At 39.8% G+C, this 14,452-nt stretch overlaps 1 protein-coding gene across 1 annotated transcript in view; it reads left to right on the forward strand.

Moving 5' to 3' along the window:
- The window catches only part of LOC103261130 (von Willebrand factor A domain-containing protein 8-like), a 50,449-nt gene that overhangs the window by 21,323 nt on the left and 14,674 nt on the right, over positions 1–14,452 (forward strand). The window contains exons 4-5 of the mRNA XM_021712711.1: positions 10,040–10,165; positions 12,813–12,971. Of these exons, the coding sequence (XP_021568386.1) occupies positions 10,040–10,165; positions 12,813–12,971 (285 nt within the window). The remainder of the gene's footprint in view (positions 1–10,039; positions 10,166–12,812; positions 12,972–14,452) is intronic.

Genomic DNA, 14,452 nt, shown 5'->3' on the forward strand with positions numbered 1-14,452 from the left:
AGCCAGAAAGAGATCTTTGTAACAACCCTTTGCACAGGAACTAAATTATTCCCCTAAAGATTGAGAACTCACTCACTCCCAAGGGAGAACATTAATTTATTCATGAGAGATCCACCCTTATGACCCAAACACCTCACACTAGGACCCACCTCCCAGCACTGCCACATTGAGGATGAAATTTCAACATGAGAGTTGGGGTGAGGACAAATCACATCCAAGACATAATAACATTTACTGAACAGGCAAAGGATAAAAAATTATTGGGAAACCATTGTCTAAGTACTAGTGACTTTCACCAATAATTAAATATAGAGTTTTAGTGCTGACAATAGAGCCTTGTTGACAGAATTGATCATGCATCCAGGAAAGGAATTAAGAAGGAAGGAAGATGGGCTGGGAGAAGACAGAGGCGTTGGGAAATCAGAGACCACAAAAAAAGGTGAAGTACAGGTTCATTAAGAGTGAGAGAGGATAAGCTAGTTGAAGTGGCTCATGTCTGTAATCCCAGTGCTTTGGGAAGTCAAGGAGGGAGGATTTCTTGAGCCCAGGAATCTGAGACCAGCCTGGGCAATGTAATGAGACCTCGTTTCTACAAAAAAATTTAAAAATTTGCTAGGTGTAGTGGTGTATACCTGTAGTTCAAAATACTCAGGAGGCTGAGGTGGGATGATCACCTAAGCCCAGGAGTTTGAGGCTGTGGTGAACCATGATCATGCCACTGCACTCCAGGCTAGGCAACAGTGAGACTCTGACTCAAAAAAAAAAAAAAAGAATGAGAGAGGATAAAATAGAATAGTAGATAAATGAGATAAGAGAGATTCAAAATTTGCAATTTTAAAGCTTTAGTTCCCAGAGACTGTAAGTAAGACCCATGAAGAGGCATTTAGAGATGCTACTGTCTGATGACAATTTTGAAGAATGAGATAGAGAGTAGAAAGAGAAACTGAAGAGTCTGAGAGAGTCCTTGGGATCAATGGAAAACAGCAACATGGATGAGAAAGGCCAGAGTACTCGCTGTCCAGCAGCCTTCAGAGAACAGTAGAGTTCTGTATCTGTTGATGGCACTGGAACAAGAGTTTAGAGCTTCAGAAGGAGGCATCAAGGGGAGTGTGTTCAGCCTTCCTCCCCAAAACTAGAAAGAAGCGTAGAGGAATGAAAACACTATTGGAGGATCCTGTAAGGGAACAGGTAGGCTATGGTTATGGTGAAAGATAAAAGGAATTGTAAAAAAAAAAAAAGGCCAGCATGTAGAAGGGGCTAGACACATTGTACCCTAAACAAATTAACAGGCATTCCAAATGGGCAACTCCTAGAACTTGCTGAGGTCCTCTTTTTCCCCCACCATTTTGATAAACTAAGTCGAAAACATTCTGAGCAGTTTTTATCTAGGGGAAGAGTGGAGAAGGAGGAGATCTTTCTCACTTGCCTTTAATGAGACTGGGCTGACACACTTGGCAAAGACCACACATTTCCAATCAATTGCAAGAGTCACCGTTCTCAAAGGCATCACATCAATTCTGCTTCATTTTTTTTTTTCTTTTCCTTCAGATCAACAAGTAATTGTAGAACATCAAAAGTTACCTTGGAGTTTCTTGCAAAACTAGACATTCTCTTATCTTTGATCCAGCAATTACATTCCTTGGAATTAACCCAAATGAGTTAAGAATTATGTTCACACAGGAACCTGTACATAAACATTTATAGCAGTTTTATTCATAATTGCCAAAACTTGGAAGCAACAAAGATATCCTTCTACAAGTTAATGAATAAACAAATTGTGGTACATCTATAAAATGGAATGTTACTCAGTGATTAAAAAAAAAGAAATGAAAAGACATGGAAGAACCTTAAATGCATATTGCTAAGTGAAAGAAGCCAGTCTGAGAAGATTACACTGTGTGATTCCAACTATGTGGTATATTGGAAAGGGCAAAATTATGGAGGCACTAAAAAGATCAGTGGTTGCCAGAAGCTTGAAAGAGGGAAAGAGGATGACAGATAGAGCACAGACTTTTGGAGCAGTGAAATGACTCTCTAATGGTACTATAATGATGGACACATGTCATTATATATTTGTCAAAACCCGTTCCAGGTGCGGTGGCTCACGCCTGTAATCCCAGATTTTGGGAGGTGGAAGTGAGAGGGTTACCTGAGTCCAGGAGTTTGAGACCAGCCTGGGCAATGAGGCAAGACCTCATCTTTACAATAAATCAAAAAAATGAGCCAGGCATGATGGTGCATAGTTCTGGCTACTTGGAAGGCTGAGGCAGAAGGATTGCCTACGTCCAGTAGGTAGAGGCTGCAGTGACTGTGATGGTGTCACTGCACTCCAGCCTGGGCAACAAAATGAGATTCTGACTGGAAAAAAAATACATAAAACAAACAACAAAAAGAGTGAACTCTGGTTTAAACTTTGCACCTCAATTAATAGTGCATTGATATTGGCTCACCAATTGTAACAAATGTACCACACTAATGCAAGATGTTAATTATAGAGGAAACGGGAGTGTGTGAGGTATGAGTAGTATATGGGAATTCTCTGGACTTTCTGCCCAAATTCTCTGTTAACCTAAAACTGCTCTAAAAAATAAAGTCTATGATTTTGAAAATAAAAAAATAGAGACTTTATATCTTGAATAGACATTCACTTATGGAATAACCCCTCATTTTGAAGATGAGACTGAAACCCAAAGGGTCTTAATAACTTGCCCTAAGTGAGCCAAGACTAGAAAGAATTCTCATATGCTGAATTCTAAACTGGTGTTTTTTCTACCATGGTTCACGCGTTGACTTGATAACTGCATTGAAGTGAAATGAGGAACAGATTTGGAGGCTATCCTACTCAGTGATCTATCACAGAAACAAAAAACTGAGTACCACATGTTCTCACTCATAAATGGACCCAACACCTATCATAAAACTACAAAAATGGGATTGGCAGTAGTAGGACACTGCCAGGAGAAGGGGAGGACACAAAATCAATAAGGATGCCTGATCCTAATACAAGTGAAGTGTGGACCAATGGGAGGCCCAAACTTCACTGTACATAGACCACTTATGTACTCAATCCTGACTTGTACCCCACATCTTTAAAATAAAGAAAAGAACAAAATGAAAAAAAAAGAGAAATGAAAATGGATTCCGCATAGTAAAGAGCTATCATATTTACAACCAGATTTTTTTTTTTTTTGAGTCGGAGTCTCACTCTGTTGCCTCAGGCTGGAGTGCAGTGGCACACTCACGGCCACCCCAGCGTCAGCCTGCTGGGCTGAGGCAATCCTTCCACTTCAGTCTTCCAGGTAGTCATGCCTGGCTAATTTTTTGATATATTGTTGAGACAAGTTCTCACAAGTTGTCCAGGCTGGTCTCAAGCCACTAGACTCAGACAATCCTCTTGCCTCAGCCTCCCAAAGTGCTGGGATTACAGGCTTGAGCCACCACGCCCGGCCTCCAACCAGATTTTTTAAAATAGGCTTTCTTTTTTAGAGAAGCTTTAAGTTCATAGCAAAATTGATTGATAAGTACAGAGAATCCTTATATACCCCTGTTCTCATACATGTCCAGCCTCCCCCACTATCAACTTCCCCACCTGGGTGGTGCATTTATTATAGCTGATGAACCTACACTGACACATCATTATCTCCCAAAGACCATAATTTACAGATCTTCTCTTGGTTTGATATATCATTCATTTCTTTTTAGCACTGAATAATATTCCATTGTCTGGATATACAACAGTTTATTTTTCCATTCATCTCCTGGATAAGAAAGACATCTTGGTTGCAAGTTTTGGCAATTATGAATAAAACTGTTATAAACTTCATGTACAGATTTTTGTATAGACATAAATTTTCAGCTCGTTGGGTAAATATTAAGGGGTGTGACTGCTTGAGTGTGTGGTAAGGTATGTTTTGTTTTGTAAGAAACTGCCAAACTGAGCTGGACATGGTGTCTCACACTTGTAATCCCAGCACTTTGGGAGGCTGAGAGGATTGCTTGAGCCCAGGGATTTGAGACTAGCCTGGGCAATTTGGCAAGACCTCGTCTCTACAATAAATCAAAAAATTAGCTGGGCGTGGTGGTGCTTACCTGTGGTTCCAGCTACTTGGAGGGCGGAGGCAGAAAGATCTCCTGAGCCCAGCAGATTGAGGCTGCAGTGGCCATGAGCATGCCACTGCACTCTAGCCTGGATGACAGAGTGAGACTCCAACTCAAAAAAAAAAAAAAAAAGACAGAGAGAGAGAGAGAAACTGTCAGACTGTCTTCCCAGGTGGCTATAGCATTTTTCATTCCTTCCAGCAATGAATGAGAGGTCCTGTTGCTTCACTGGCACTTGGTTTGTCAGTGTTTTGGATTTTAGCCATTCTAGCAGATGTGTGCTGAAATCTCCTAGTTGTTTCAATTTGCAGTTCCCTGATGACATATGATATTGAACATCTTTTTATATGTGTATTTGCCATCTATATATCTTCTTTGATGAGGTGTCAGCTCAAGTCTTTTGCCTATTTTTTATCATCCTCTTACTGTTGAGTTTTAAGAGTTCTTTGTATATTTTGGATAATAGCCTTTTATCAGATATGTCTTTTGCACATGTTTTCTCCCAGTATGTGGCTTGCCTTCTTATTCCCTTGGTAGGTTTTTTCATAAGATGAAGTTTGGTCCATTGTAATTCAGAGGAAAAGCACATATTACATCACTGTGAGGATGTCAAGGTCTTGACGCTGTCTCAGTAGCTTGTCTGCGGTAGGGAGCGAACTTTAGAAAGAGACCAGGTCTTTGCTAGTGCACTTCTGTATGGTCATTTTCAAAAGGCTGTGCTAAACCACTTACCGTCTTCAGGAATTCTGCAAGTACTTATTTCTCAATGTGTGGTCCATGAGTCGGTAATATTGGCATCACCTGGGAGATTATTAGAAGTGTGGAGCCTCCAGCCCCAGCCCAGACCTAGTGAATCAGAAACTGCATTTTAACAAGATTCCCAAGTAATATGTATGCACTTTCAAGTTTAAGAAGCCCTGTTCTCCATAACCTGCAAGCTATGTCTCAGAGGTATATTTTTATAAAAATATAAAAGGATTTCTAAAAGTTTGTGTGGGCCCACAGACTGGGAAAAAATATTTGCCAACTATATGTCTGACAAAGGCCTAACATCTAGGATCTATAAGGAACTCAAACGTGCTGAAAAGAAAAAAACAAACAGCCCTACTACAAAGTGGGCAAAAGATATGAATAGACTCTTCTCAAAAGAAGACATATGAGCAGCCAACAGATACATGAAAAAACACTCAGCCTCACTAGTCATCAAAGAAATGCAAATTAAAACTACACTGAGATACTACCTAACTCCAGTCAGGATGGCTATCATCAACTCAAAAAACAACAGACGTTGGAGAGGATGCGGTGAAAAGGGAACACTTCTACACCATTGGTGAGAGTGTAGTACAACCTCTGTGGAAAACAATGTAGTGATTTCTAAAAGATCTAAAAATTGACCTTCCTTACAACCCCCACAATCCCCCTACTGGGAATATACCCAGAAGAACTCAAATCCCTCTATAAAAAAGATACCTGCATACATATGTTTATCGCAGCATTGTTCACAGTAGCAGGAACATGGAACCAACTGTGTTGCCCATCAAAAGAGGACTGGATAAAAAAAAAAAATGTGGTACGTATACACTATGGATTATTATACAGCCGTATAGAAGAAAAAAATCATGAATTTCACAGCAACCTGGATGGATGTAGAGTATATAATACTGAGTGATCTTTCACAGAAACAAAGAACTGAATATCACATGTTCTCACTCATAAGTGGACCTTGAACAATTATCATAATTTTAAAAGAAAAGGATTGGCAGCAGCGGGAAAGTGCTGGGAGTGGGGGCAGGGAAGTGGATTGGCAGTAGTGGGAATCTGCCTGGGGAAGGGGGGGGCACACTTCATCAACAAGGGTACCTGCATAATGAACATTTGTATAGCTAACCTGAATTGTACCCCACATCTTTAAAATAAAATAATTAAAAGTTAAAAAAGAAGTTCATGTGGGAAAAGAAAAACTGATTTTTCTTTATTTCAGATATAAAAATCACAAGTTCATTACATGAAATTTCATAATCACAAAATTTTAAAAAACATCCATAATCCCACAACCCCTAAATAACCATCACAATTAATATTTTGTTTTCTCTCATATATTTTTCTTTGCCTGTATATAATATACATGCAGTATACATATATAATATACATGCCGTATACATGTACATAATATACATGTAGTATACATGTATATAGTATGCATGCAGTACACATGTATATAATATGCATGCAGTACACATGTATATAATGTGCATGCAGTATACAGGTATATAATGTGCATACAGTATAGCAGTATATAATGTGCACGCAGTATACATGTATATAAGATACACGCAGTATACATGTATATAATGCATATACAGTATACATGGATATAATATACATGCAATATACATATATATACACATTGAGATTATACTGTATATTTATGCTTTGATATCATACTTTTGTCACTTGACATTTTATAGTAAGCATTTGACTATTCATTCAACAAATATTTATTGAAACATCTACTATGTATCAGGCAAGGTTCTAGATGCTAGGGCTATAGCAATGAATAAAGTAGATAACAGCTCTGCTCTCACGAACCTTATTTTCTGGTGGAGCAGTAGATAGTAGACAAAGAGATAAAAACACTTTGTAAATGGCAACAGGTGAGAAGAAAATAAAACAGGTTAATGAGCTGGTGAGTGACACACTGCTTTCCTTTTTGATAATTCACGCTTATGATTGTGAATCTCTTCAATTCCTTTCGGATTAACAGTTTAATTTCTAGTCTTATCAAAACTGTGACTTTCTCCACATTCCTACTGGGTTAAACTGAGAGTGATGTGTTTTGCTTAATTGAATTACATATTGCTGAAAATTTAACAGCATCCCTTGAAATCTTTTCACCAATGTACAGCTCTTGATAGTCCACCATGGTCCGTCAGCCATGCCACCTTCTTATAACTTTAGGCATTCTGTGACCTACTTCATGACATTTAGAGGTTTCTTCTCTCTTTAATTACAAGGTCTGGCCTGTGACATGCAGTCCTCTGTGCATATGCCCTCCTAACAGATTTAAACCCAAATGTTTCCTCTGGGAGAATCTTTCCCTCGTAGGTCTTATTGGACATGCAGTCATGTCTGCGGCAAAGAATCTTTCTTTACTTATAGAATATTGGCATCCTAATGTTCCATTTATTTGTTCATTATTCTAATGTTCTATTGTAGAATAATGTTTTAGAGGCATTTCAAATAATAATTAGGAATTTTACCTGAAGTTAAAAGCCAGTTGCTGTCAGTAGTAGTAATCCAGCGAGCTGATAATCTACTGTGCTCAGCCAAGGTCATATGTATGTCCTCCAGCTAAAACAATCAAGTCGCAATTGATCCCTCTACCTGTTATCTTGGCAATTTTGTTTTGTCATCAATTGTAGGAAACATACATTCTTTAGAAATGCTAAAATATGGGAAAGGAGTGGAATTATTAGAATTTTAGCCTTTTTTTTTTTTTTTTTTTAGTCAGGATCTCACTATGTCACCCAGACTGGAGTGCAATGACACCCTCATGGCTCACTGCAACCCAGACCTCCTGCACTGAGATGATCCTCCTACCTCAGCGGGACTATAGGCACATACCACCATACCCAGCTAATTTTTTGTTTGTTTGTTTGTTTATCTGTTACATAGAGACAAGGTCTCGCTATGTTGCCCAGGTTAGTCATAAACTCCTGGGCTCAGGCAAAACTCCTGCCTCAGCCTCCTAAAGTGCTGGGATTGCAGGCATGAGCCACTCTGCCCAGCCAAATTTTAGCATCTTATATCTACTCCATGGTTAGATGTAGAGCTTAAATTTATTTTTAATACAGTTATGATATGCATTAAAAATCACAAAAAGCACTTAATCTGTAGCCACTGCAATGATTCTTTTATAGTGAAAGCATCATTGGTTAATAAAACCATGTAACAGCTAATAGGATTGGTTTGGGAGTCCTCAGGCAATCCTCAGATTGCCCTGTCAATATAGTTGTGAAACTTGGGAAACTAATGCTTAATGGTGACAATGGCATGGCTAAGTAAGATGCTATATAATCTCCAGTTTTAATCCCATGTTCCTCTTACCCAGCTCAAGAATCCACCTCCCATGCTTCCCTGATGGCAGGTAACCAGTGCTACCATGCTCTCTTTTATTTAATACTTTCCTCCATGCTGATTTTCCCAGTGTGGAGTAGTCTGTGAGAGCCTGTCCTCATCCATGAAAATCATTAGAAGCCAGTCCTCTGCCACTTGGCACCTCCAAGACTCACAGAGTGTCAGGATCAAAGGTACCTAAATGGTATTGCCCAGCATAAATTATACTGGGAGCCTGAGAAATTATCCACACCAGACACTAGGAAAGACAGGAAAGACACCGTAGGAACTGAGTCCCAATCACTGGTGCAGGGGAGGGACCTGAGAAGGACGGCGCTGTGTGTCAAGGTTGTCTATCTGACCCATAGACTAGTGGGAGAGGATTCTGGAAGACTGGGCTCACCCCTTCCTCCTAGCGATATGTCTTATCAAGTTTTATGTGATAGCTATGCTTCCATGCACCCCATTTTCCTGTGAGATCATGGGATTTTTGTCAAGAACACATATCTGGAAAGAACATTCTCCCAAGGGAAGCATACCTGGTAGTTCCTGGAATTAACTGCCCACCAAAAGTAATATCTTTATGCTGGTGGTTTAGGAGTTTCCTTGTCTTTATTACATGTTGTAATAATTTATCTGTATTCCAGTATGGTAATTTGGTATCTGTTTATAGCCAAGGTATCAAGAACAATAAAACAATACATTTTGTAATACTCATAGTTATATCGTGTGAAACTTCTTTGTGTAACGACTGATCAGCCCTTAAAACAGACACCCGCTGCCTCAGGCTTGGCTTTTTATCTCCAATGACAAAGCTGTCACACAGCCATCTCCCATGAAACAGTAATGGAAACATGCTTACCTTAAAGTGAACTTAGCTGTCCATAATGTGTTTTACCTACTACTAGTAATAGTACGCTAACATAGATTGCCAAACTCTTTCTCAGCCGATTCCATGTAGTATTTCCTTTAATCGTCACAATAAATCACTAAAGTAGGTGCTTGTGTTAACTTCATTTTAAAGATGAAGAAACTGAGATGCAGACAGGTAAAGTAATTTGCCGCCAATCAGATATCTATAGTGGTGAAAGAACAATTAGAATCAGGCTGTCTGACACCAGAGCACTTGATCTTAACTACTCCTCTAGTTTGCTTGCATAAAAAGATTTTAACTATTCTTCCCACCTCTTAATGTAAATTTAGCCATTAACTGCAATAAACATATGCCTTGATTGGGATATTATCATTCTTTGTAATTTTACTACCATCTTAGTCCATCTGGCATAGTTTTTAAATTATTGTGCCAAAGTATTAGTGGATATACCTTTAGAAACGTAATCCAGAAGATTTCTGAACATAAAAGATCAAAGAGACATGTTGGGTACAAAATGATCATATGCTATTGTTTTCAGCTGTTGCCATTTACACACTAAGTCACGGAGAACTTGAATAACAATTTTTTTTTTCCAAATGGAAGGGTTCTGAAGATCACGTTCTCTCTGGGCTTACAGACAGTGTTAACAAGTTCAAGTCAATTATTTTGTTAACTAATAAATTTTTGAGAAGCCTGGCCATCTTCCTGTTCATGTGTGCTTTAAGTGAGTTCATTCTATTGTTCAATATGTTAAAACAATTAAAACAGACAAAATCCACACAAAAGGCATTTCTTTGTCAGCAGAGCAGAAACCAGTCCATTGTTGCAACTGTATTCATGCAGATCCATCACTTATTGAAAAGATCCCAAGTGTGTTTCCTGTTATTCATGCACAAAGTGTGTCAGAGACCCTGCAGAACTAAATAAGATTTGCTGTGTATGTCATTGTAGGCTAAAGGTAAAGAAAGACAGTGGCTAAGACATCAAGCGACTGGGGAACTAGATGATGCCAAGATCATTGATGGACTGACTGGCGAAAAAGCCATCTACAAACGTCGGGGTGAAATGGAGCCACAGGTAAGTGATGGCAAGCTGGTAGCCTCAGATCTGCGTGGTTCGATTTTCTTTACAGAAACTTGCTTTCTTGAGCTGTGTCAAAATACCACAAACCCTGAATATGACAACCAAGGAAAGCATAATATAAAAAAGAAAAAGAAAAACACAAATATTTTACTCTTTATTATGCAGGTCAAGGTCCTAGAAAGAAACATAAGGCCTGCCCAAATTGGGTAACTTAAGGAACATTCAACACAAAGACTGTTTACAAAGGTAAGAGTGTCATTTAGGAAAGCCAGAAAGAATCTCTACAGAAACCCAGAGCTAGCTAGCAACAGCAGAGATCCAACTCACCCCTAGGTCTAAAAAGGCAGAGCGAAAGAGCATTACTGGTACCTGGTGGAGATAGTGTACAAAGCTGTGGCCTTCTGGAGGAGAGCCAACCCATGCCAACAGCAGAGAAGGAACTGAGGGAACAAATACCCCAGCCTCTCCCTCTCATCTGCCAGTGCCTCCCATCAAGCAGAGTCCACAGGAAGCCAGCAGCCAAGATAGTAGCTGATGTGGTTGTTGGAATCAAAGAAACACTTCTGCTTCGCCCTTCGAAGGTTCTTTGAAAATCAGTTTACCAAAGCAGATTAAAGGGAGAAAAGGCATGCACATGTATTAATGTGCATGGGGGGAATCACAGAGTGATTACCCAACTACACAAAGGAGTACAGATATTTAATACTTATAGACTCTTCTTAAGGGAAAGGAAAATGGGAAATGTGGATGATTGTAGTGGGGTAGTTCATTGTTTTTAGAGGAATTCAGTGGGCTTGAAGAACGTAGGGTGGCCCAGGACAAAGTTTTTTGGGCCCACAGAGTAGACAGTGGTTAACAGACTTCCATCTTTCTTCCTCTGACATGAGTTCATTTTATGAAAACTCAGGGAAGGGACCAGAGATAATTGTCTTTTTTTGTTGTTGTTGTTTGTTTTGTTTTTTAACCTGGTGGATCCGAACTTTAGACAGATAATGGAGCTTCAGAAACATCCTGTGCTTTGCTTGGGAAGCAGGAGGGGGTCAGAGAGATCTTGAAGCTTCTTCAGTTCAGCATGTCAAAGCACCATATTTTGAAGTATCAGTTTCTGAACCCCAGCACAGTCCATACAGATGGGCTCCCAGGACACAGAGCAGGTGCCCTGGAGGGAAAACTAAAGACACCCAGTGTATCTGTTAATCCCAGAGGATTCTTCAAGTAAAGACAATAAAGCAATCCTGGTGATTTTCTATTGTTCTGTTACCTTAAAGTTCTGTGTCCATCATAAAACTTAAGAAAATTTTAGAAAATAAGAAAGTCTCTCTTAAATAGCTATAATCACAGTATGTAAAGTTTTAGGCAGCCATAATTTAAAATATTTATAATACAATCGCAAAAAACAAAAAAAGGCAGCAGGATGAAATATAGAGTGTCTTGGAGCACTCTCTGATCTCCTATATTCCTGAATAACCAGAACTGCTGAGTAGCCACGGAGAGTTGGGGGTGGGGGGTGGGGGGGAATAGTAACTGGTGGGGGAGGAAGCGTCATTCCTTTTAAATGTTTATTTAGAGAAGATCTGGTGGTGATTTGGGGGAGTTCTTATTTCTGTGTCATTGGTATGAATCAACAACTGCTTTACTGACTCATTGTGGTCAACAAATGTGTTTGGATACATCTGAAATTGTGAGTTAGTCATGGGAGCACATGTGGCAGTGTTCTTAATTGGGCAGACTCAACAAGTTTTTAATATGTTGAATTTGCCTCAAACCATTATACTCCTAATGCCCACAGTATTTTCTTAAAATTGCTAACTCTACTCATTAGTTTTCATACATGTCAGCAAGTGTGTAATAACAGAATAATGTGGAATTTTTCTTCTTTTTCTTTTTTGGTCAGTAGAACTGGCAAATAAACTTTTTTTAAAATCTGCAAATTGACTGTCATGGGACCAAAATCAAAATGAATCTCCTAAGTTTCACATTCTAATTGACAGTTATTTCCAGACAGCAGTTAGATGACACTTTCATGCTTTTAACTACCAGGAAAAGAGAAGCAGTAGTTCAGTAACTGGAAGGAAGAGAAAACTTAGAGCTTACTCAAGATAAAAGACGTTTTAAAAATGTTTTCCTGTAGTTCTTGGTCAAGCCCCCATCATGTAACTTTGTTCCAAGAATCTGAGGCTGTGGCTCACGTGGAAAATGATTTTCAAGTCACTATACAACAGGTGCAAGTAAAATCGGTGTGGACTTTTTCCCAAGTAACACAAACTGTTGCTATAATTACTGACTCTGAGTCATGCAGTGAAAATGATGTGTCATTCCAGATTATTATTTTTAAGACATCATATCATTTTTAAGGCATCTGCCTCAGCAAGGCAGCTTTACTAAAGTGAGCTTTAAAAGGACTATATTCCAAAGAAAAATCTTTTCCATATGGCCCCAACTACCAATACAGGTATGACATTCTACTTACTGAAATATAATCCATAAATACCTTTCCACCTGCCGGGACAGCCTAGTGTGGTGTCCTATGACTGATCTGCCCACCTCTTAGCTAACACTCTGGGACATGTGCGAGCTCCCCAGCACAGCAACCAAGGAGTTTTCCCAGTTCTCAAAGCTTTTCTATCATTCCTTCCCTCAGGTGGGCAGCCCTCAACAGAAACCCAAGCGTCTGCGCCTCGTGGTAGATGTGTCTGGTAGCATGTATCGCTTCAACGGGGTAGATGGTCGACTCGAGCGCTCCATGGAGGCTGTATGTATGGTCATGGAAGCCTTCGAGAACTGTGAGGAAAAGTTCAAGGTAATGGCATGACCTAAAGATGAGAGGCATCACTGGCCACATCCACCTAGGAGTCTGCCCTGAGTTAGGGCATGAGGATGGATACAGACTCCACCCAGAGTGGACACAAATCTCCATCCTCTCACTAACTCATATATCAGTGCACAGAAAGTGAACCTTTTGCTTTATCTGCTCTAACAATCAGAAAATAATATGATAATGTAAAGGACCAATTACTAAAAAAGAAAGAGCTACACTTTACAAGGTGTATGTTAGCCATAATGTTAGGGGGAAAAAAAATTAAACACCTGCTTAGAAGCACACTGAGTCTGTTCCAAGCCTCCTCAGTGCTTCCTGTCCTTATCCTACTTCCCCACACCTTCCCACTCCTGCCCCATTGCTGACCAGACAGCCTGTCAAGGCTTGAGCTCACCCTCCAAACACACTGTTCTCAGCATCACATTCCCTCTCCATGAGGGTAAGGGTTACACAGTCATAGGTGTCTCCCCAGATGACAGTGAAGGTGATCACCCTGGGAGAAAAACAGCTTTCAATTCCAACGATTTCCATTTTACTCTTGCTCAGTTTGCTGTACTCCCTCAGTTTCAGAGGTCTGAGCATGCAGAAGTATTCTCCACATGACTGTGTCACTGTCCAGTATGAGCTTATTCACCTGTGCTTAGTCAGCCATGACAGCACCTGCACTTCTGGCCCTTACCAGAGCAAACAACCATGGATGTAATCACATGTCGCATAATTATTAGCAAAAGTCCATGGTGTGTATGCAGACATATGTAAAGGATGCACAGTGTATATGTAGATATTCTAGATTCTACTCTGGATTAAACATGGCCCTCAGGAGTCAACAATCTCAGATCGTTATCAGTCTTGACAGCCCCATGCACTCTAGGCTTTTGTCCCTGAGTATACCTCTGCGTTGTGAGGCACGCAACAAGGAGCAGGCTTACTTTAGGCTTGTTTTTAAGGATACTACCCCGGAATTTCCTGGGGTTCAGAGAGTCATTCCCATGCCTCCAGGTAGATGGTGTGATTATTTCAGAGTGGGCTGAGTATTTCATTGCATCTCACACAGCCAGTGTATAGAGAGAGTTCTGTTTGTTCAATTCTCCCTTGTAGAAAGCTCTACATGAGAAATCCCTTTGAGAATAAAGTAATAGGGAAAGGGCAGCTTTAGCCAGTGAAGGCTGGGGATTACCAGGTTCTGTTCAAGTACAGATTACAAATACAAGTAAGACATGGACTTTCCCCATGAGGAGTAGCTTCATTTCCCTTGAAGAACTAAAATGTGTTTCCACTTGTGATTAGTGAAAGCCAGGGAACTGCTCAAGATTTCCTCTTGGTTTTAGTTGCCCGGAAGCTCAGAGCCAAAATCAAAGACCAGATATGACAACTTTGTTATGTCTTAAGGCTTGCAGACTGGTATTCAGTTTTTTCCTTCCCTTGACTATGAACTGACATGCCTTCAGATGTAAGTTTTTCTT

Source organism: Carlito syrichta, unplaced genomic scaffold (assembly GCF_000164805.1).
Source record: "Carlito syrichta isolate Samal-C Ts95f unplaced genomic scaffold, Tarsius_syrichta-2.0.1 Scaffold303608, whole genome shotgun sequence".
NCBI lineage: Eukaryota > Metazoa > Chordata > Mammalia > Primates > Tarsiidae > Carlito > Carlito syrichta.